Source organism: Hypanus sabinus, chromosome 6 (genome assembly GCF_030144855.1).
Source record: "Hypanus sabinus isolate sHypSab1 chromosome 6, sHypSab1.hap1, whole genome shotgun sequence".
Lineage (NCBI taxonomy): Eukaryota > Metazoa > Chordata > Chondrichthyes > Myliobatiformes > Dasyatidae > Hypanus > Hypanus sabinus.
The window spans coordinates 181,697,219-181,719,733 of NC_082711.1; the positions used below are offsets into that span (position 1 = coordinate 181,697,219).

At 48.0% G+C, this 22,515-nt stretch overlaps 1 protein-coding gene across 3 annotated transcripts in view; it reads left to right on the plus strand.

Moving 5' to 3' along the window:
- The window catches only part of specc1 (sperm antigen with calponin homology and coiled-coil domains 1), a 49,208-nt gene extending 42,547 nt beyond the window's left edge, over positions 1-6,661 (plus strand). For 2 of the 3 annotated variants that reach the window (XM_059973757.1, XM_059973756.1), the window contains exon 8: positions 5,329-6,659. In XM_059973757.1, the coding sequence (XP_059829740.1) occupies positions 5,329-5,350 (22 nt within the window). In that variant the 3' untranslated portion in view covers positions 5,351-6,659. Of the gene's footprint in view, positions 1-5,328 lie in introns of all 3 variants that reach the window. The other variant, XM_059973758.1, reaches the window with a different exon arrangement.
- Positions 6,662-22,515: the final 15,854 nt, after the last annotated feature.

The following is a 22,515-nucleotide window of genomic DNA, read 5'->3' on the forward strand; positions in this document are numbered from 1 at the left end:
GATAACCCTTTCATTCTTGGAATCTTCCTTGTGAACCTCCTCTGAAACTTCTTCAATGCCAGCAATGCCGACCCTACTTGCACATTAACCTTTAGAGTGTTTGCACAAGGACTCCTAAGTCCCTTTGCATCTCAGATTTTTGGACTTTCTCCCCCTTTAGAAAAAAGTCTGCTCATTTATTTCTACTACCAAAGTGCATGAGCATGCATTTTTCAACATCGTATTTCATCTACTGCCTCTTGCCCATTCTCCTAATCTGTCTAAGTCCTTCTGCAGCCTACCTATTTCCTGAACACTACCTGCCCCTCCACCAACTTTGTATCATCTGCAAACTTGACAACAAAGCCATCTATTCCATCATCTAAATCACTGAAGCGGCCCCCAACACCAACCTCTGTGGAAGACCACTAGTCATTGGCAGCCAACCAGAAAGGGATCCGTTCATTCCCATTCACTTCCTCTTACCAATCAGCCAATTCCCTAACCTTGCCACTATCTTCCCTGTAATACCATGGGCTGTCAACTTGGTAAGCAGCCTCATGTGTGTCACCTTGTCAAAGGCCTTCTGAAAGTCCAAATATACAACATCCACTACACCCCCTTTATCTATCCTACTTGTAATCTCCTCAAAGAATTCCAACAAGTACGTCAGGCAAAATTTTCCCTTAAGAAAACCATGCGGACTTTGTCCTATCTTGTCCTGTGTCACCAAGTACTCAATAACCTCATCCTTAACAATTGACTCCAACATCTTCCCAACCATTGAGTTCAGGCTAACTAGTCAATAATTTCCTTTCTGCTGCCTTCTACCTTTCTTGAAGAGTGGAGTGGCATTTGCAGTTCTCCAGTCCTCAGGCACCATGCCAGAGTCCAATGATTTTTGAAAGATTGTTACTAATGCCTCCACAATCTCTACTGCTACCTCTTTCAGAACCCTAGGTTGCAGTTCATCTGGTCTGTGTGACTTATGTACATTTAGGTCTTTCAGCTACTTAACTTCGCCCTTGCAATAGTAACTGCACTCACTTCTCTTCCCTCTCACCCTTCAACATTTGGCACACTGTTAGTGTCTTCCACAGTGAAGACTGATGCAAAATACTCATTTAGTTAATTTGCTATCTCCTTGACCCCCCCATTATTACTTCTCTGACCTCATTATTTAACGGTCGTACATCCACTCTCATCTCTCTTTTATTTTTTACATACTTGAGAAAGCTTTTACTATCCACTTTGATATTGTTTGCTTTCATATTTCGTATTTTCCTTTCTAATGATTCTTTTAGTTGCTCTCTGTAGGTTTTTAAAAGCTTCTCAATCCTCTGTCTTACCACAAATTTTTGCTTTGTTATATGCCCTCTCTTTTGCTTTTACATTATCTTTGACTTCCCTTGTCAGCCATGGTTGTACTATTTTGCCATTTAAGTATTTCTTTATTTTTGGAATACATCTATCCTGCACCTTCCTCATTTTACCCAGAAACTCATCCTTGCTAGTAGCTCCTTCCAATTTACTTTAGCCAATCCTTCTCTTATACTACTGTAGTTTCTTTTACTCCATTGAAATACTGCTTTATTTCAGTGACTTTACTTTCTCCTAATCAAATTTCAAGTTGAACTCAGTCATATCATGATCACTGCCTTCTAAGGGCTCTTATACATATAGTCCCTAATCTGCTGTGGTTCATTACATAACACCCAGTCCAGTATAACTAACCCTCTAGGAGGCTCAACGACAAACTGCTCTAAAAAGCCACCTCACAGGTATTCAACAAACACAGTCTCTTGAGATCCATTACTAACCTGATTTTCCTAATTGACCTGCATGTTGAAATCTCCCATGACTATTATAACATTGCCCTTTTGATGTGCCTTTTCTATTTGCAGTTGTAATTTGTGGTCCATATTCCAGCTACTGTATATAACAGGCTAAAAAAATATCATCCTTATCACTGTTCTAAAGGGTCACTCCTCAGTTTTGAGGCTATGCCCTCTAGTTCTAGATACCCCCACCGTAGGAAACATACTCTCTACATTCACCTTGTCTTGTCCTTTCAACGTTCGGTAGGATTCAATGAGATGCTCACACACGATTCTAAATTCTAGTGAATACAGGCCCAAAGCTGCTAACCAGCAGTCAACCAGAAAAGGCCCCTTTTATTTCCACTTGCAGCCTTCTGCCTGTCAGCCTTTCTGCTATTTATGCCAATATCTTTCCTGTAATGCCGTAGGATTTGATCTTGTTAAGTGGCCTTGTGTGGCACCTTATCAAGTGCGTTCTGGAAATCTGACATTCACTGCCTTTCCTTTGTCAACCCTGCTTGTTACTTCCTTGAGGAACTCTAATAGATTTGTCAGGCAGGATTTCTCTTCACAGAAACCATGCTGACTTTGACTTATTTTATCATTAGTCTCCACAAAACCTCCTCCTTAATAATAGACTCCAACACTACTGAGGTTAGGCTAACTGACCTATAATATTATTTCTTTTGCCTTCTTCCCTTTGTAAAGAGTGGAGTGACATTTGCAATCTTCCAGTCTTCTGGAACCATGCCAGAATCAAGTGATTCTTGAAAGAACATGACCAATGCATCCGTTATCTCATCAGCAACCTCTCTCAGGACTCCTGTAGTCTATCTGGTCCAGGTGACTTATCCACCTTAAGACCTTTCAGCATGCCTAGCATTTTTACCTTTGTAATAGCAATGGCACTCACTCCTGCTCCCTGACACTCATGGACCTCTGTCACACTGTTAGTGTCTTCCACAGTGAAGACTGATGCAAAATACCCTTAATGTTCATCTGCCATTTCTTTGTCCCCATCACTACCTCACAGCATCATCTTCCAGTGGTTCAATATCAACTCTCACCTCCCTTTTACTCTTTATATAACTGAAAACACTTTTGGTATCCTGCTTTATATTGTTGACTAGTCTGCTCTAATATTTTATTTTTTCCCCTTTTTATAGCTTTTGTAGTTGTCTTTTGTTGTATTTTAAAAGCTTCCCAATGATCCAACTCCCCATTCACTTTTACTGCCCTATATGCCCTTTCCTTGGCTTTTATACAGTCCTTAACTTTCCTTCTCAGCCACGGTTGCCTACCCTGCCATTTGAGAACTTCTTACTCAGTGGGACATATCTATCCTACGCCTTGTGAACTGGAAACTTCAGCCATCGCTGGTCTGCAATCATTCCTGACAAACTCCTGTCTCATGCCTCTGTAATTCCCCTTATTCCATTGCAATGCAGATACATGTGACTTATGCTTCTCCTCAAATTGCAGTATGAACTCAATCATGGGGAATTTTCTCTACACCCTCCCCTGTACAACCTCTCCCTCCCTACAGTGTGGTGACCAGAACTGTACACCGGCTCACCTGACCACTGCCCGTCTGTCTGTCTGTGGATTGGGCCCATATGGTGTCTGACTGTCTGTGGGTTGGGCCCATACGGGGTCTGTCTGTCTGTGAGTTGGGCGCAGACAAGGTCTGTCTGTCTGTGGATTGGGCCCATACGGGGTCTGACTGTCTGTGGGTTTGGCCTATACGGGGACTGTCTGTCTGAGGGTTGGATGCAGACAAGGTCTGTCTGTCTGTGGGTTGGACGCAGACAAGGTCTGTCTGTCTGTGGGTTGGCCCCATACGGGGTCTGTCTGTCTGTGAGTTGGGCGCAGACAAGGTCTGTCTGTCAGTGGGTTGGGCACGTACGGGGTCTGTCTGTCAGTGGGTTGGGCCAATATGGGGTCGGACTGTCTGTGGGTTGGGCACGTAAGGGGTCTGTCTGTCAGTGGGTTGGGCCAATATGGGGTCGGACTGTCAGTGGGTTGGGCCAATATGGGGTCGGACTGTCAGTGGCATGGGTCAATATGGGGTCGGACTGTCAGTGGGTTTGGCCTATACGGGGTCTGTCTGTCAGTGGGTTGGGCCAATATGGGGTCAGACTGTCTGTGGGTTGGGCACGTACAGGGTCTGTCTGTCAGTGAGTTGGGCCAATATGGGGTCTGTCTGTCAGTGGGTTGGGCACGTAAGGGGTCTGTCTGTCAGTGGGTTGGGCCAATATGGGGTCGGACTGTCAGTGGGTTGGGCACGTATGGGGTCTGACTGTCAGTGGGTTGGGCCAATATGGGGTCGGACTGTCAGTGGGTTGGGCACGTACGGGGTCTGTCTGTCAGTGGGTTGGGCCAATATGGGGTCGGACTGTCAGTGGGTTGGGCCAATATGGGGTCGGACTGTCAGTGGGTTGGGCACGTACGGGGTCTGTCTGTCAGTGGTTTGGGCACGTAAGGGGTCTGTCTGTCAGTGAGTTGGGCCAATATGGGGTCGGACTGTCAGTGGGTTGGGCCAATATGGGGTCGGACTGTCAGTGGGTTGGGCACGTACGGGGTCTGTCTGTCAGTGGGTTGGGCACGTAAGGGGTCTGTCTGTCAGTGAGTTGGGCAATATGGGGTCGGACTGTCTGTGGGTTGGGCCAATATGGGGTCAGACTGTCTGTGGGTTGGGCATGTACGGGGTGGAACTGTCTGTGGGTTGGGCCAATATGGGGTCGGACTGTCCGTGGGTTGGGCACGTACGGGGTCTGTCTGTCAGTGGGTTGGGCCAATATGGGGTCGGACTGTCAGTGGGTTGGGCACGTAAGGGGTCTGTCTGTCAGTGGGTTGGGCCAATATGGGGTCGGACTGTCTGTGGGTTGGGCTAATATGGGGTCTGTCTGTCAGTGGGTTGGGCCAATATGGGGTCTGTCTGTTAGTGGGTTGGGCACATAAGGGGTCTGTCTGTCAGTGGGTTGGGCCAATATGGGGTCGGACTGTCAGTGGGTTGGGCACGTAAGGGGTCTGTCTGTCAGTGGGTTGGGCACGTAAGGGGTCTGTCTGTCAGTGGGGTGGGCCAATATGGGGTTGGACTGTCTGTGGGTTGGGCCAATATGGGGTCGGACTGTCTGTGGGTTGGGCCAATATGGGGTCGTACTGTCTGTGGGTTGGGCCAATATGGGGTCGGACTGTCTGTGGGTTGGGCCAATATGGGGTCGGACTGTCTGTGGGTTGGGCCAATATGGGGTCTGTCTGTCAGTGGGTTGGGCCAATATGGGGTCTGTCTGTCTGTGGGTTGGGCCAATACGGGGTCTGTTGAGCTTCACCACCACCCTCCCTGCCATCCCTCCCCACCCTCAGACTGCTGCACCGGTCGCAGACCATTCCCTGTCCCCCCCCCCCCCCCCCAATCTTGATCCCAGATCCTACTTTTGTCACTTACAGGCAAGCTTCCCTTTGATATTTTGTGTATTCTCTGAGCTCCCTCCCTCTCTCTCTGACTATTCATCTCATCGTTGTACAGGTCCAATCCTTCCCTGCAGTGAAGCTGGTGACAGAGATACAGAGCAGCTGTGGACCAGGGGCAGATGTTCCCTCTCACCCTCACTGTAGACCAGGAGAAGAACTGACCTCTCACCCTCACTGTGGACCAGGGGAAGATCTGACCTCTCACCCTCACTGTGGACTGGGGCAGATCTGCCCTCTCACCCTCACTGTGGACCAGGGGCAGATCTGCCCTCTCACCCTCACTGTGGACAGGATTTTCCAGGGATCCAGAGCAAATATGAGAATAAGACCTCCTCTCACAGTGCTGGGCACTGGCAGCAGTCTCCCTGAGCCACACCCTGTATACGGCCACATCAAACAAGCCTGAGGAAGCCATTGTCAGCTGCTGGCACTATGATTAGTTAATGTAAAACACAGGATACAGAGACCAGTGCAGACCAGCTGTTCCTGCACAGCACTGGACACAGAGACCAGTGCACTGGATACAGTGGCCATGTAGACCAGCTGTTAATGCATATCCCTGGATATAGAGGTCAGTATCAGAATCAGGTTTATTATCACTGACTCAATGACCTGATCCTGAGAGTTGAAGGAGGTGAACAGAGTGGATGCACCAGCTTTTATTTTCCAAAATTCTATTGTTTCTAGAACATTCCTACAAACTGAAGAAGTTTATTTTAAATCATAACGTGCAGTGTACAGAGATGAGCCTGTAGCCAGGTTGAGGTGGGTATCTCTGGGTTGAGAGAGGGAGGTTGCCTTCCTGGCCAATGTTAGCGACTTTGCCAGCAAAGTCTAAATACTAAATCATACTAAATACATTTCAAAAAACAAAGCAAATGCCAGAATCTGTTATTTGTGAAGCGACGGGGCATTAGGAAAACAGCAACAAGGCCATACACGATCAACATGACTTCATAGGTGGCAATTTAGAGAGCAAATCAGGGACAATCAGCTGAGTGAGAGATGTCTGGACATTTGAAATCTTTCAATAAAATGTCACAGGAGATGAACACCCTGGAGTAGTATACTGGCATGGAGTCAGCAGAAAAGGGTTGTGAGCCTGTGACCATCGCTTGGCCTGGGACAAAAGGATGTAGTGCTGGACATCCAAGCAGGCACAGACTACTGGATTTAGCAGCCAGAGATCCAAAGCTGGGGATTAGTGTGGACCATGGGGAGGATGGGAAGAGGCATCAGGGTGATAGTGTGGACCATGGGGAGGACGGGAAGAGGCATCAGGGTGATAGTGTGGACCATGGAGAGGATGGGGAGAGGCATCGGGGTGATAGTGTGGACCATGGGGAGGATGGGGAGAGGCATCGGGGTGATAGTGTGCACCATGGGGAGGATGGGGAGAGGCATCGGGGTGATAGTGTGGACCATGGGGAGGACGGGGAGAGGCTTCAGGGTGATAGTGTGGACCATGGGGAGGATGGGGAGAGGCATCGGGGGGATTAGTGTGGACCATGGGGAGGATGGGGAGAGGCATCGGGGGGATTAGTGTGGACCATGGGGAGGATGGGAAGAGGCATCGGGGTGATAGTGTGGACCATGGGGAGGATGGGGAGAGGCATCGGGGTGATAGTGTGGACCATGGGGAGGACGGGAAGAGGCTTCAGGGTGATAGTGTGGACCATGGGGAGGATGGGGAGAGGCATCGGGGTGATAGTGTGGACCATGGGGAGGACGGGAAGAGGCATCAGGGTGATAGTGTGGACCATGGGGAGGATGGGGAGAGGCATCGGGGTGATAGTGTGGACCATGGGGAGGACGGGAAGAGGCATCAGGGTGATAGTGTGGACCATGGGGAGGATGGGGAGAGGCATCGGGGTGATAGTGTGGACCATGGGGAGGACGGGAAGAGGCATCAGGGTGATAGTGTGGACCATGGGGAGGATGGGGAGAGGCATCGGGGTGATAGTGTGGACCATGGGGAGGACGGGAAGAGGCTTCAGGGTGATAGTGTGGACCATGGGGAGGATGGGGAGGCAGCTGTAGAGGCCAGATCGTTGGGTGTATTTTAGGTAGAACTTGATAGGTTCTTGATTGGACATGGCATCAAAGATGATGGAAGAAAGACTAGGTAGTGAGGCTGAGGAGGGGAAAAAATTATCAGCCATAATTGAATGGCAGAGCAGACTCGATGGGCCAGATGGCCTAATTCTGCTCCTTTGTCTTATGGTCTTACATGGGATTAATGTCCATTCTGAAATCTGATGGGGGAGAAGAAGCTGCTCCTGAAACATTGAGTGTGTGTCTTCAGGCTCTTGGACCACCTCCCTGATGGTAGCAATGAGAAGAGGGCATGTCCTGGGTGTTGGGGAGGGGGGTGGTCCTTAATGATGGATGCAACCTTTTTGAGGCATCACCTTTTGATGCTGGAGCACTTAACAATTGGTATTGTTTCCTGACTGAGACATCTGTCTCACCCCTGATTCCCCATCACTTTCTGCACAGTGCCTTTTCAGATATCTTATAGAAGATTCACCTTAAGGGTTTTATTGGTTCTGTTCATCCCTGTAGACGTCACCTGTTTCTGCAAAAAAAACTTCTCAACTCTGCATCTGCAGTCCAATATTTCACACATGCCCAGGGTCCTTGAACCCTCCTCTGAGAGGAACAGTATTTGAAGGATTATGTACAGTTCTGGTCTCCACACTACAGGAAGAAGCCAATAGCTTCTTTTTTAAAGAGATATAGCATGGTATATAGCGGGTGGCGGTTGGAGATACACCTCCACCAAAGCAGGTGTAAGGTGCTGCTTCCCTCCACTAGCCTGCAGATTACCCTTGGCTAAGGGGTAGCACCGGCTTAGCCCCTCCTCCCAATCAGGGTCACGTGGAGCTATGGGAGCAGGTGGTGGATGGTCGTATGAACAGCTGGTGCACATCACAAGTCCTGGTTATGTGACCACTGATGCCAGGTAGACAATCTCTGAAGAGTATTGATAATGGCTGGGGTCACCCATTTTGTAAATACACTGCCCAGAAGAAGGCAATGACAAACCACTTCTGTAGAAAAATTTGCCAAGAACGATCATGGTCATGGAAAAACCACAATCCCCCATGTTGTTCTACACAGCAAATAACAAACAATAGTATGATAACAGACCCAGCAAGTCCACGCTGCCTAATAACACTGTGTGACCAAGTAGACTTGAAGACATAGGAGCAGAATTAGGCCATTCGGCCCATCAAGTCTGTTCCACCATTTCATCGGGGCAGATCTATTTCCCTCTGAATCCCATTCTCCTGCCTTCTCCCTGTAACCTTTCATTCCCTGACTAATCAATAACCTATCAATGTCTGCCGTTAAGTACACCCAATGACCTGGACTCCAAGGCTGCCTGTGGCAACAAACTCCACAGATTCACCATCCTCTGGCAAAAAAATTCCTCGCATTTTTTTTCTAAATGGACATCCATCTATTTTGAGGCTGTGATGTCTCATGTTAGACACTATGGGAAGCATCCTCTCCATAGCCACTCTATTTAGGCCTTTCAGCATTCAATAGATTTCAATAAAATACCTCCTCATTCTCAGAATTTCAGTGAGTACGGACCCAGAGCTAATAAATGCTCTTCATATGGTAAACCTTTCATTCTCATGAACCTCCTCTGAACCCTCTCTAATGTCAGCAAATATTTTCTAAGATGTTGATAAGACCTCAGACAAAATTAGGAATCACAAAGTTGAGCATGGTGCGACAAGTGTCCTGAGCTGCGTATATTTCACTTCAAGAAGTATTGTAGGAAAGGCGAATAATAATGCTGAAGATGAGGTGGCTGGTTTATAAACAGAGGCACTGGGAAAGTGGCCACACATTTTAATTCGACATCCCATTCCCATTCTGATATGTCTATTCATGGCCTCCTCTACTGTCAAGGTGAAGCCATACTCAGGTTGGAGGAACAACATCTTATATTCCATCTAGGTAACCTCCAACCTGATGGTATGAACATTGATTTCTCTAACTTCCGTCAATGCCCCTCCTCCCCTTCTTACCCCATCCCTTATTTATTTATTTATCTATCTATCTCCCACCCCCATTCTTTTTCTCTCTCTGCCCTTCTCACAATCACTCTTTGCCTGTTCTCCATCTCCCTCTGGTGCTCCCCTCCCCCTTTCTTTCTCCCTAGGCCTCCTGTCCCATGATCCTTTCCCTTCTCCAGCTCTGTATCCCTTTTGCCAATCAACTTTCCAGCTCTTGGCTTCATCCCACCCCTCCTGTCTTCTCCTATCATTTTGGATCTCCCCTCCCCCTCCCACTTTCAAATCTTGCCCTGATGAAGGGTCTCGGCCCAAAACGTCGACTGTACTTCTTCCTATAGATGCTGCCTGGCCTGCTGCGTTCCACCAGCATTTTGTGTGTGTTGGCAGGTATGATGTTGTAGGCATCACTGAATCATGGCTGAAAGAGTTGGGAACTTAATGTCCAAGGATACACATTGTATCGAAAGGATAGACTGTAAGGCAGAGCAGACGGCATTGCTCCGTTGGTAAAAAATGAAATCAAATCATTATAAAGCGGTGACATAGGGTCGGAAGTGGTTGAATCATTGTGGATAGAGCTAAGGAACTGCAAGGGTAAAAATACCCTAATGGCCTACAAATTACTATGTGAGATAAAAAAATGCATGCAAAAAGGGAAATGGACAATAGTCATGAAGGACTTACTTCACTGAGAACAGTGAGAAGAGTTTAAAAGGAAACGGTTATTTCTTCAGTGGTTTGATTGGGGCACGACTGCGCAAGCGCCTGGACGTCAGCCAGTGAGAACAGTGAGAAGAGTTTAAAAGGAGACAGCTTTATAGAGCAGGCGTCAGAGGAGCAGGTGACGGAATAGGGGGAGACAGAAAAAAGGAAGGCTTCAGTTCAACGGGGCTTTGGCAATAATGGAAAAGGCAAGTTAGGTTGCTGGTGTAGAATACAGACAGAAAGAATGTGTGTGAGGCTGGTGTTCTGTGTCAGATGTGGGAAATCCGCGAGACTCCCAGCCTCTCGGATGGCTACATCTGCGCCAGGTGCGTTGAGCTGCAGCTCCTTAGGAACCCCGAAAAGGAACTGGAGATGCAGCTCGATGACCTTCATCTGGTCAGGGAGAGCGAGGAGGTGATAGAGAGGAGTTATAGGCAGGTGGTCACACCGGGGCCTCAGAAGACAGATAAGTGGGTTACAGTCAGAAGAGGGAAGGGCAAGAGTCAGAGGTTAGAGAGTACCCCTGTGGCTGTACCCCTTGATAATAAGTACTCCTGTTTGAGTACTGTTAGTGGGGGGGTCACTGTACCTGGGGGAAGCAACAGTGGCCGTGCCTCTGGCACAGAGTCTGGCCCTGTGGCTCAGAAGGGTAGGGAAAGGAAGAGTATGGCAGCAGTGACAGGAGACTCTATAGTTAGGGGATCAGACAGGCGATTCTGTGGATGCAGGAAAGAAGCATGGATGGTAGTTTGCCTCTCAGGTGCCAGGGTCCGGGATGTTTCTGCTCACATCCACGATATCCTGAAGTGGGAAGGTGAACAGCCAGAGGTTGTGGTACATATTGGTACCAACAACCTAGGCAGGAAAAGGGAGGAGGTCCTGAAAGCACACTATAGGGAGTTACGAAGGAAGTTGAGAAGCAGGACTACAAAGATAGTAATCCCGGGATTACTGCCTGTATCAGGTGACAGTGAGTATAGAAATTTGGGGTAGTGGAGGTATAACTTGCCCATCTGTGCTGATCACCCCATCCTTGACTAAGCTGTTCCACCATGAAAATGAACTGTTATGAGTCAACACGATGCTTTCAGATCAGGTCATGCATAGCACATACCTCTGCCTCAGGTGTGTTTCTGGGGTCAAGGGGCTAGCGACCCTTGTGCTTGTTCTATTGCTGAGCAGCAGTGAACCATCTGATTGGCCTATCAAAGTTCTCTTTGGGAACTAGTTGACTTGATCAGCATTTCTGATCTGGCTATTGTTCACAATTGCACTTAATAAAAAAAAGAGTGAGGTGAAAGATAAATGTGTGGCTAAGGGATTGGATTCAGATTTCTGGATCATTGGGACCTCTTCTGGGGCAGATGTGACCTGTACAAAAAGGACGGGTTGTACTTGAATCCGAGAGGGACCAATATCCTGGTGGGGAGGTTTGCAAAGACTGCTGGGGAGTGTTTAAACTAGAATTGCTGGAGGTTGGGAACCAAGCTGAAGAGATGGAGGAAGAGGTGGTTGGCTCACAAATAGAGAAAACTTGTAGACAGCACAAGAGGGAGGATAGGCAGGTGATGGAGAAGGGACACGCTCAGACCGATGGTTTGAAATGTGTCTTTTAATGCAAGGAGTATTATGAACAAAGTGGATGAGCTTAGAGTGTGGATCAGTACTTGTTTAGATGGGGTGGAGTTGGTTAGTTGTGTTCAGGAAGGTTTCTTGACACAATATGTAGATAAGCCTACAAGAGGAGAGACTGTACTTGATTTGGTATTGGGAAATGAACCTGGTCAGGTGTCAGATCTCTCAGTGGGAGAGCATTGTAGAGATCATGATCATAATTCTATCTCGTTTCCCATAGCATTGAGGAAAGATAGGAACAGACAAGTTAGAAAAGCATTTAACTGGAGTAAGGGGCGATATGAAGCTATCAGGCAGGAACTTGGAAGTATAAATCGGGAACAGATGTTCTCAGGGAAATGTATGGAAGAAACGTGGCATATTTGCATGAAGCTCTGCATAGGTACATTCCAATGACACAGGGAAAGGATGGTAGGGTACAGGAACAATGGTGTACAAAGGCTGTTGTAAATCTAGTCCTGAAGAAAAGAAGAGCTTATGAAAGGTTCAAAAAACTAAGTAGTGATAGATCTAGAAGATTGTAAGGCTAGCAGGAAAGAGCTTAAGAAGAAAATTAGGAGAGCCAGAAGGGCCCATGAGAAGGTCTTGGCAAGCAGGATTAAGGAAAACCCCAAGGTATTCTACAAATATGTGAAAAGCAGGAGGGTAAGACATGAAAGAATAGGACCAATCAAGTGTGACAGTGGAAAAGGGTGTATGGAACCGCAGGAGATAGCAGAGGTACTTAATGAATTCTTTGCTTCAGTATTCACTATGGAAGGGGATCTTGGCGATTGTAGGAATGACTTACAGTGGATTGAAAAGCTTGAGCATATAGACATTAAGAAAGAGGATGTGCTGGAACTTTTGGAAAGCATCGTTGGGTAAGTTGCCGAGACCGGACGAGATGTACCCCAGGCCACTGTGGGAGGTGAGGGAGGAGATTGCTGAGCCTCTGGCGATGATCTTTGCATAATCAATGGGGATGGGAGAGGTTCCAGAGGAGAAGAGGGTTGCAGATGTTGTTCCCTTATTCAAAAAAGGGAATAGAGATAGCCCAGGAAAATATAGACCAGTGAGTCTTACTTCAGTGATTGGTAAGTTGATGGAGAAGATCCTGAGAGGCAGGATTTATGAACATTTGGAGAGGTATAATATGATTAGGAGTAGTCAGCATGGCTTTGTGAAAGGCAGGTCGTGCCTTACGAGCCTGATTGAATTTTTTGAGGATGTGACTGAGCACATTGATGAAGGTAGAGCAGTAGACATAGTGTATATGGATTTCATCAAGGCATTTGATAAGGTACCCCATGCAAGACTTATTGAGAAAGTAAGGAGGCATGGGATCCAAGGGAGCATTTCTTTGTGGATCCAGAATTGGCTTGCCCACAGAAGGCAAAGAGTGGTTGTAGACGGGTCATATTCTGCATGGAGGTCGGTGACCAGTGGAGTGCCTCAGGGATCTGTTCTGGGACCTTTACTCTTTGTGATTTTTATAAATGACCTGGATGAGGAAGTGGAGGGATGGGTTAGTAAATTTACTGATGACACAAAGGTTGGAGGTGTTGTGGATAGTGTGGAGGGCTGTCAGAGGTTACAGCGAGACATTGATAGGATGCAAAACTGGGCTGAGAAGTAGCAGATGGAGTTCAACTCAGTTAAGTGTGAGGTGGTTCAGTTTGGTAGGTCAAATATGATGGCAGAGTGTAGTATTAATGGTAAGACTCTTAGCAGTGTGGAGAATCGGAGGGATCTTGGGGTCCGTGTCCACAGGACACTCAAGGCTGCTATGCAGGTTGACTCTGTAGTTAAGAAGGCATATGGTGCATTGGCCTTCATCGACTGTGGGATTGAGTTCAAGAGCCAAGAGGTAATGTTACAGCTGTATAGGACCATGGTCAGACCCCATTTGGAGTACTGTGCTCAGTTCTGGTCACCTCACTTCAGGAAGGATGTGGAAACTATAGAAAGGGTGCAGAGGAGATTTACAAGTATGTTGTCTGGATTGGGGAGCATGCCCTATGAGAATAGGTTGAGTGAACTCGGCCTTTTCTCCTTGGAGTGACAGAGGATGAGAGGTGACCTGATAGAGGTGTACAAGATGATGAGAGGCATTGATCATGTGGTTAGTCAGAGGCTTTTTTCCAGGGCTGGAATGGCTAGCATGAGAGGGTACAGTTTTAAGGTGCTTGGAAGTAGGTACAGAGGAGATGTCAGAGATAAGTTTTTTACACAGAGTGGTGAGTGTGTTGAGTGGGCTGCCAGTGATAGTGGTGGAGACGGATACGATAGGGTCTTTTAAGAGATTCCTGGATAGGTACATGGAGCTTAGAAAAATAGAGGGCTATGGGTAACCCTTGGTAATTTCTGGAGTAAGTACATGTTTGGCACAGCTTTGTGGGCCAAAGGGCCTGTATTATACTGTAGGTTTTCTATGTTTCTAAATTTAGAACATAGATCAGTACTGCACAGAATCAGGCCCTTCAATTGTTTTACGGGTTTGACAGGTTGATGGGCTTGTTCCTTTGTAGTACTGATCTATATTCTAATTATGAAACATTCTTTCATTATCAGTCCATGTTATTCTAAATGCAAATAGGTTCTGTCTCTCAGAATCCCCTCCAGTAACTTACCCACTACTGATAGTAGGCTCACTGGTCTGTATTTCCCTGGATTATCCTTGCAGCCCTTCTTAAGTAAAGGCAAAACATTAGCTACCCTCCTGTCTACTGGCAACTCACTTGTGGCTATATCACTGCTAGTCCCTTGACAATTTCATCCCTAGTTTCCCACAATGTCTATGATACACTTGATCAGACCCTGAGGATTTATCCACCTTTGTGAACTTTAAGACCCCTGAACCTCCTCTTTATTAATATAGATATGTGTCAGTATGTCCCAGTTCCTTTCCCCAAATTCCCTAGTTTGCACGACCTTCTCCATGCTAAGTACAGACAAGAAATATTCATTGCTCACCCACTGTGGTGAACTATGTATACCTGCCTGGACACGCCCCCCCCGACCCGCTGACTGCTCCTGTGGCTCCTCCCAAAGACCCCTGTATAAAGGCACTGCTCCTCCCTCAGTCTCCAAGATGTTATGGTCACTTTTGCAGCTAATAAAAGCCTATTGTTTGCCTCCCATCTCCGAGAGTTATTGATGGTGCATCAACCCACCTCCTGTGGATCCACACACAGACAACCACACAGATTCTTAACAAGACTAATTCTTAAACAGGTTAATAAATCATCTTTCTGTGCTCGTCATTCTCTTCTACAATTTAAAGTGGTTCATAGAGCTTACATTTCTAAACAGAAGCTGTCCAGTTTTTACCCAAATGTTTCTCCACTTTGTAATAAATGCAACTCTGCTGATGCCTCTTTAATTCATATGTTTTGGTTTTGCCCTACAATTGAAAAGTTTTGGCGGGAAATATTCCATACCTTCTCACAACTTTTTAGGGTCCAATTTGACCCAAATCCCCTTACTGCCTTGTTTGATATTATTGCAAATGAAGATATAACTTTAAATACTCCTAACCTACAGGTTTTAGTTTTTACCTCTCTTTTAGCAAGGAGAGCAATCTTGCTTAAATGGAAGGAGTCTACCCCTCCTACACATCTTCAATGGCTACGTGGTATTATGTCGTATTTAAATTTAGAAAAGATCTGCTGCTCAGTCTTAAATTCAAAACAATCTTTTTATGATATTTGGGGACCTTTCCTAAATTACTTTTCCAATTTATAAAGTTTAACAGTGCACAGACTTTTATGTATATTTTTATCTTCTCTTCTTAAGTGAATATGTTTTTTCTAATTATCCATTGACATCCTTCAGCTTTTTTCTTTGGTAGTTGGTAGGGGGTTGACTTTTTTTTATATATGTAAAAAATTTCTTTTGTGATGTATGACCTATCTTTAAATTTTTGATTACAGGGTGGTATACCTTTATGTGATATGCTATAACATTTTGGTCAATTTTATTACAGTATATGAATGTACACAATGTGTTGCACTCTGTAAATCTTTTTTTTTCTTCTGAATAAAAATATTGTAAAAAGAAAGAAAGAACAAGACATATTCTGTCCCTAGTTAACCTTTTGTTCATATACTTACAGAATCGCTCAGAGTTTTGGTTTACCTTATCCATCAAACCTCTCATGTTATCTTTTTGCCCTCCTGATTTTCCTTGTGTTCCTCAAGGGATTCTGGGACTCCAAATGATCCCAGCTGCATATTCCTAAGCCATTCCTCCTTTTTTTTCCTGCCCAGGGCCTCAATATCCTTTGTCATCCAGAGCTCCAGCAAGTCTTGCCCCTCACTTTGACAGAAATATGCCAACTCTGAATTCTTCCTCTCCCACATTTAAAAAATTCCCACTTGCCTTTAACGTCCCTTTAACTGCAAACAGCCTCTCCAACCAGCCTTCTCTCCCCAATGTAGGACATTAACTTGTGGACTAGTTGTATCGTTTTCAACATCTATGTTTAAACTCATAAAATTATAGTCACTGGTCCCAAAGTGCTCCTTCACTGATATCTCACTCCCTTTCTGCTGTGTTTCCCATTGGGAGGTCCTCTGTAGCCTACCTCCCAGCACACCATTTGAGAAAATTTCCCTGGACATCCGAGACAAATTCAGCTCCATCCAAGCCCTTTGCATAATGGCATTCCCAGTTAATATTAGGTAGGTAAAACCACATACTATTTACAGTTCTAATATTACTGCAGTCCAGGCACTCAAAGTTGTGTGCTCCTGACAGAAAGGATTGGTGTGAGTTTGCCACATTCTACCACAGCCTCTCTATTTTCTCTTATTTCACAGACATCAGTCCCTCCTGGGTCATGGGAGCAGACACTGAAATGCCTTTCTGCTTCTCTGGGTTTCTGGAAAGGAACTTCCCCTGAGATGTCAGAGGTTGAGAAATAAAATGTAAAGTTCAAATGTAGTCCAAATTAGGAATATGTTTCACAATCTCAGAGCCTTCAACCAGAGGCAGAGGGAGGGCAAGGGAGGGGGATTGGGGGTGGGAAAGGGAGAGAGAGAGAGGGAGGGCAATGGAGATGGAGAGAGAGAGGGATTGTGAGTGGAAAGGGAGACTGAGAGGGATTAGGGATGGAAAAGGAGAGTGAGAGGGATTGGGGTGGGAAGGGAGGGAGAGGGATTGGGGACAGAAGCGGAGAGGCAGAGGGAAGGCAAGGGAGTGGGATTGGGGCAGAAAGGGAGAGGCAGAGAGGGAGGGTGAGCGAGAGGGATTGGTGGCAGAAAGGGAGAGGGAGAGACAAGGAGCGAGATGGAAAAGGGGAGAGGGGAAGGGTAGGAGGGAGGGGCAGAATGGGACAGGGAGGGGTGATGGAGAGGTAGTGGGAGGGAGAGTGTGCAGAGCAAGGGGCGGGAGAGGAAGGAGGAGGGGAGGTGGAGAGGGAGAGGGGAGGAGGGGGAAGCGAAGGACAGAAGGGGAGGGGTAGGACAAGGAAAAGATGGAGAGGGAACGGGGGAGTGAGAAGGGGGAGAAAAGAAAGGGAAGGGGAGGATGAGGAATGGGGAGAGGGAGGGGAAGAGAGGGATCAAGGGAGAAAGAGAGAGTGAGGGGTTGAAGGAGAGGCTGAGGATGAGGCAGGGGAGAGTGGAGGGAGGATGGAGGGGGAGAGGAAGAGTCGAGTGAGTAGGGGAGTGAGAAGGTGCAGGGGGGGAGAAGGACACCGAGGGGGAGAGAGATGAAGAGGGAGACGGGAACTGAGGGGGAGAGAGTGGGGAGAGATGGAGAATGAGAGGCTGAGGATGAGGTAGGGGAGAGGGAGGAGAGGGGAGGGAGGGAGGGGGAGAGAGAAACAGGGGAACAGGAGAGACTGAAGAAAGGGAGGAAGAGAGATGAGGCTGAGGAAGAGAGAGGGGAGGAGGGAGGAGGTGGGGGGAGTGGGAGAGAGGAGAATGGGAGGGTGAGGGGAAAGAGGGATGTGGAGAGGGAGAAAGGGGGAGGGGAGAGAGAGGAAGAGTGAGGACGTGATAGGAAAGAGAGGAAGTTGTTGTTAGGGGAGAGGGAGGTGGAGAGTGAGGAAGTGGGAAGGTGAGGGACTGAGAGAGGGAGATGGGTGAGACAGAGAGAGAGAGAGGAGTTGAGAGAAACAGCAAGTGAGAGGGAGAAGAGAGGATGAGAAAGGAAGGAAAAAGAGAGGGGGAGAGGAGGGGGAGGGGAGAGGACTGGCCATGGAGGAAGGAGAGGTGATGGAGAGACAGTGGAAGGGGGAAAGGGAGGAGGGGAAGGGAAAGAGGTTGAGGGAGAGGGAGAATGTGAAGGGGGAGAGGGAGGAAGAGGGAGATGGAGAGAGAGTGAGGGAGAGAATGGAAGAGGGAAAAAGATCGGGAGAGGGTGAATGGAGGGATAGGGAGAGGAAAAATTAGGGGAAGTATGGGTCAAGGAGAAGTAGAGTGAGAGTGGGAGAAAGAGAGGGAGAAGCAAGGGGAGAGGGTGAAGCAGAGTGAGGGGAAGAGGAGAGAGAGAGCAGAGTGAGAGGGAGGGAAAGGAACAGGAAGGAGAGAAGAGGGAAAGGTGGGAGAGGGGTAGGAAGAAGGAAGGCAAGAGAGAGAGGGAAAGGGAGCAGGAAGAGGGTAAGGATGAGGTAGGGGAGAGAGTTGAAGGGAGAGGGAGGAGTGAGAGGGAGGGAAGGTGAGAGGGAAGGGGAGTGAGTGGGGGAGAGGGAGAGGAAAGGATTGGGGAGAGGGAGAGGGAAGGGAGAAGAACAAGGAATGAGGTGAGGGAGACAGAAGAGGATGGAGAGGGAGAGTGAGGGGCGGAGGCAATTGAACTGAATTAAATGTATTTAAATCTTACACCCATCCATCCATCCCACAACGCTAGGGAGTAAAAATCTTGGCGTTATGACTGTCGCAATATACACGTGAATTTTAAGTTTCATGGCTTGTAGAAAGAAGTTATGCTGTAGCCAACACGAGTGAATCTGCAGATGCTGGAAATAAATAAAAAACACAAAATGCTGGCAGAACTCAGCAGGCCAGACAGTATGGTGGTGAGGGAAGAAGTGTGGCGGCGCATATAATTTTAGTCTGGTTCTCTTTCTCTCTCTTTTTCCCACCTCACTATAATCTCTCCCCTCAGCCCTACCTTTCTTTCTCTTTTATTTCCCATAATTCTCCACCTTCCCCCCAGCCCATTTCCCTCCAGCCTATCACTTCCCAGCTCTCTACTTTATCCCTCCCCCCACTTCTTATCCCCCCTCGACCATCCCATGTTACTTCACTCCTGATGAAGGGTTTCGGCCCGAAACGTTGTTATTACCTCCTCCCATAGATGCCGTCTGGCCTGCTGAGTTCTGCCAGCATGTTGTGTTTTTTATCCTGTAGCCCGTTGGTCCTGGCTTTAATGCTGTGGTACCGTTTGCCAGACGGAAACAGCCGAAACAGTTTATGGTTGGGAGGGTGGGGCGGTGACTGGTGTCCCTGATGATATTCAAGGCTTTCTTTATGCATCTGCTGCTGTAAATGTTCTCGATGGAAGGATGTTCACACCCACAGAGGTGCTGGGCTGTCCGTACCACTCTCTGCCCAGCGATCAAGGTTGATGCAGTTTCCGTACCAGGCAGTGATGCAGCCAGTCAGGATGCTCTCAATAGGGCCCCTGTAGGTGTCTTGAGGATCTGGGGGCTCTTGCCAAACTTCTTCAGTCGTCTGAAGTGGAAGAGACACTGTTGTGCTTTTTTTGCCACACAGCCAGTGTGTATAATCCAGGTGAGACCTTTAGTGATGTGTATACTGAGGAAACTGAAACTATTCAACTGCTGTCCCACTAATGTTGATTAGGGCAAGCCTGTCTCCATTCCTCCTGCAATCCACCATCTGCTCTTTTGTTGTTGGACATTGAGGTTGTTACCTTGGCACCACCGTGTCAGGGTGTTAACCTCTCCTCTGTAGGCTGTCTCATCACCGCTAGAAATAAGGCCCATCAATGTCATGTCATCTGTATATTTGATCAGCAGATTGGAGCTGTGTGTGGCTGCATAGTTGTGGGTGTAAAGGGAGTAGCGGAGGGGACTCAGGACAAAACCCTGGAGCTCCTGTGTTGAGGGTCAGAGGAGAGGGAGCCCACTCTTAACACCTGTCAGCGATCCGACAGGAAATCTGGGATCCAGCTGCACAAGGAGGGGTGCAGGCCGAGGTCTCTGAACTTCCTGTCGAGTCTGGAGGGGATTATGGTGTTGAATGCTGAACTGTAGTCCAGGAACAGCATTCTAATGTGTGCATCCCTCCGCTCCGGGGAGTGAGGACGGTGTGTCGTGCTGTGGTTATTGCATCATCAGTAGACTCAGGGAGAGGGAGAGGGAGAGATGGAGCAGGGGAGGAGAGGTTGAGGGACAAGAAGGAGCAGAGGGAGAAGGAAATAGCAATGGGGAGACAAAGGGAGAGGGAGAGTAGAGAAAGAGAGAAGGAGGGGTGAGGGACAGAGAGGGGGAGGAGTTAAAAAGAGAAACGGAGAGGGAGATGGAGTGAGAAGAGAGGGAGGAGAGGTTAAGGGAGAAGGAGAGAATGAGGGGAGACAGAAGAGAGAGGGCGATGGGGAGAGGGAGGGAGAGAGAAAGAGAGGGAGAAGGAAGGGTGAAGCAGAGGGGAGGGACAGGGGAGAGGGGTAGGGAGGAGATGGGGAGAGAACGAGGGAGTGAAAGGGTGAGGAGTGGGAGAGGGATACGAAGGAGGGGATGAGAAAAGACTGAGGAAGAAGGAGGGAGGGCAAAGAGAAGGAGGAGAGGAGGTCAGGTGAGGGAGAGGGTGCAGAGAGAGCTGGAGGGGAAGAGGTTAAGGGGAGGGATAGGGAGAGTGAGGTGGAAAGGGAGACTGAGGAGAGGGGTGAGGGACAGGAAGATGGAAGGAGACAGAGAGGGAGGGGGACAGGGAAGGGATAGGGAGACGGACAGATGGAGTGGGGAGGTAGAGTAGGAGGAAGAGGGAGGGGTAAGGAGGAGGTGAGAGGGGAGGATAGGAAGGGAGAGATTGGGGAGGGGAAGTGGCTGAGGAAGAGGGGAGAGGGAGGAGAAGGTGCAAAGGAGAGAGGGGAAGAGGGAGGGGGAGAAAGAGGGAAATGGAGGGTGAAGAATGAGGAGAGGGAGATGGAGAGGGTGTGGGAGGGTGAGAAAGAGGGAGAGGGAGACAACAGGAGGGAGGGTGAGGGGGAGGGCAAGATGGAGAGTGAGGTACAGAAGGAGAGGGGAGGGAGACCAAGTGGGAGGGAGGGAGGGAGAAGGGTTTTCTCCTTTACCCATCTCTGCATCTCCCTCCTTACCCAGGGATCTGTTTATGCTCCATTTGTTCCTTCTGGGAATTTCAGGGTTTTGAAAGTGGGCCTGCCGATCAGGATTGAGTGAAGGCACTGTATTGCGTGGACTGCAGTGGTGGTGACTGAGGGTAAGGGGGCCCTCTGGACAGTGAGGACTGAGACTCACTGCTGCTAAGGTTTTCCCACGATCTAGCAGTCCAGATGTTGGCCTAAGACAACTGCTGACTTTATGTTCCCCTGTGGTGGTGAAGATCTGGTTTCCCCTCCGAGATGCAACCGCAAAGGTCACGTGAAATGCCTGAGATCCCACCTGAGCAACTGCTGCAGGCAGTCTTGGATGTTCCCAACAGTTCTAACAGTGGGGTCAGCAGACACCGGTCGCGTGTGGCAGCTGCCACTGCCCTTCCAGCAGCCCACCCCAGGTTGGTCTACTTGGTCTTGTTCCCAGGTTACTGGGGTCAGTCTCAGCTTGGTTTGCTCAGTCCTGATTACTGTGGTCAATCCCAGTTTGGTATGGTCAGTCCAGATTACTGTGGTCAATCCCAGTTTGGTATGGTCAGTCCCAGTTTGGTATGGTCAATCCCAGTTTGGTATGGTCAATCCCAGTTTGGTATGGTCATTCCTGGGTTGGTATGGTCAGTCCCAGTTTGGTATGGTCAATCCCAGTTTGGTATGGTCATTCCTGGGTTGGTATGGTCATTCCTGGGTTGGTATGGTCAATCCCAGTTTGGTATGGTCAGTCCCAGTTTGGTATGGTCAATCCCAGTTTGGTATGGTCAATCCCAGTTTGGTATGGTCTTCCCAGTTTGGTATGGTCATTCCTGGGTTGGTATGGTCAATCCCAGTTTGGTATGGTCAGTCCCAGTTTGGTATGGTCAATCCCAGTTTGGTATGGTCAGTCCCAGTTTGGTATGGTCATTCCCAGTTTGGTATGGTCAATCCCAGTTTGGTATGGTCAGTCCCAGTTTGGTATGGTCAATCCCAGTTTGGTATGGTCAATCCCAGTTTGGTATGGTCATTCCTGGGTTGGTATGGTCATTCCTGGGTTGGTATGGTCAGTCCCAGTTTGGTATGGTCAATCCCAGTTTGGTATGGTCATTCCTGGGTTGGTATGGTCATTCCTGGGTTGGTATGGTCAGTCCCAGTTTGGTATGGTCAGTCCCAGTTTGGTATGGTCAATCCCAGTTTGGTATGGTCAGTCCAGATTACTGTGGTCAATCCCAGTTTGGTATGGTCATTCCCAGTTTGGTATGGTCATTCCTGGGTTGGTATGGTCAATCCCAGTTTGGTATGGTCATTCCCAGTTTGGTATGGTCATTCCTGGGTTGGTATGGTCAATCCCAGTTTGGTATGGTCATTCCCAGTTTGGTATGGTCATTCCTGGGTTGGTATGGTCAATCCCAGTTTGGTATGGTCAGTCCAGATTACTGTGGTCAATCCCAGTTTGGTATGGTCAGTCCCAGTTTACTGTGGTTAGTCCTGGGTTGGTGTGGTCAGTCCCAGATTGATGTGGTCAATTCCAGTTTGGTATGGTCAGTCCTGGGTTAGTGTGGTCAGTTCTGGGTTAGTATGGTCAGTCCCAGGTCTTTGTGGTCAGTTACAGG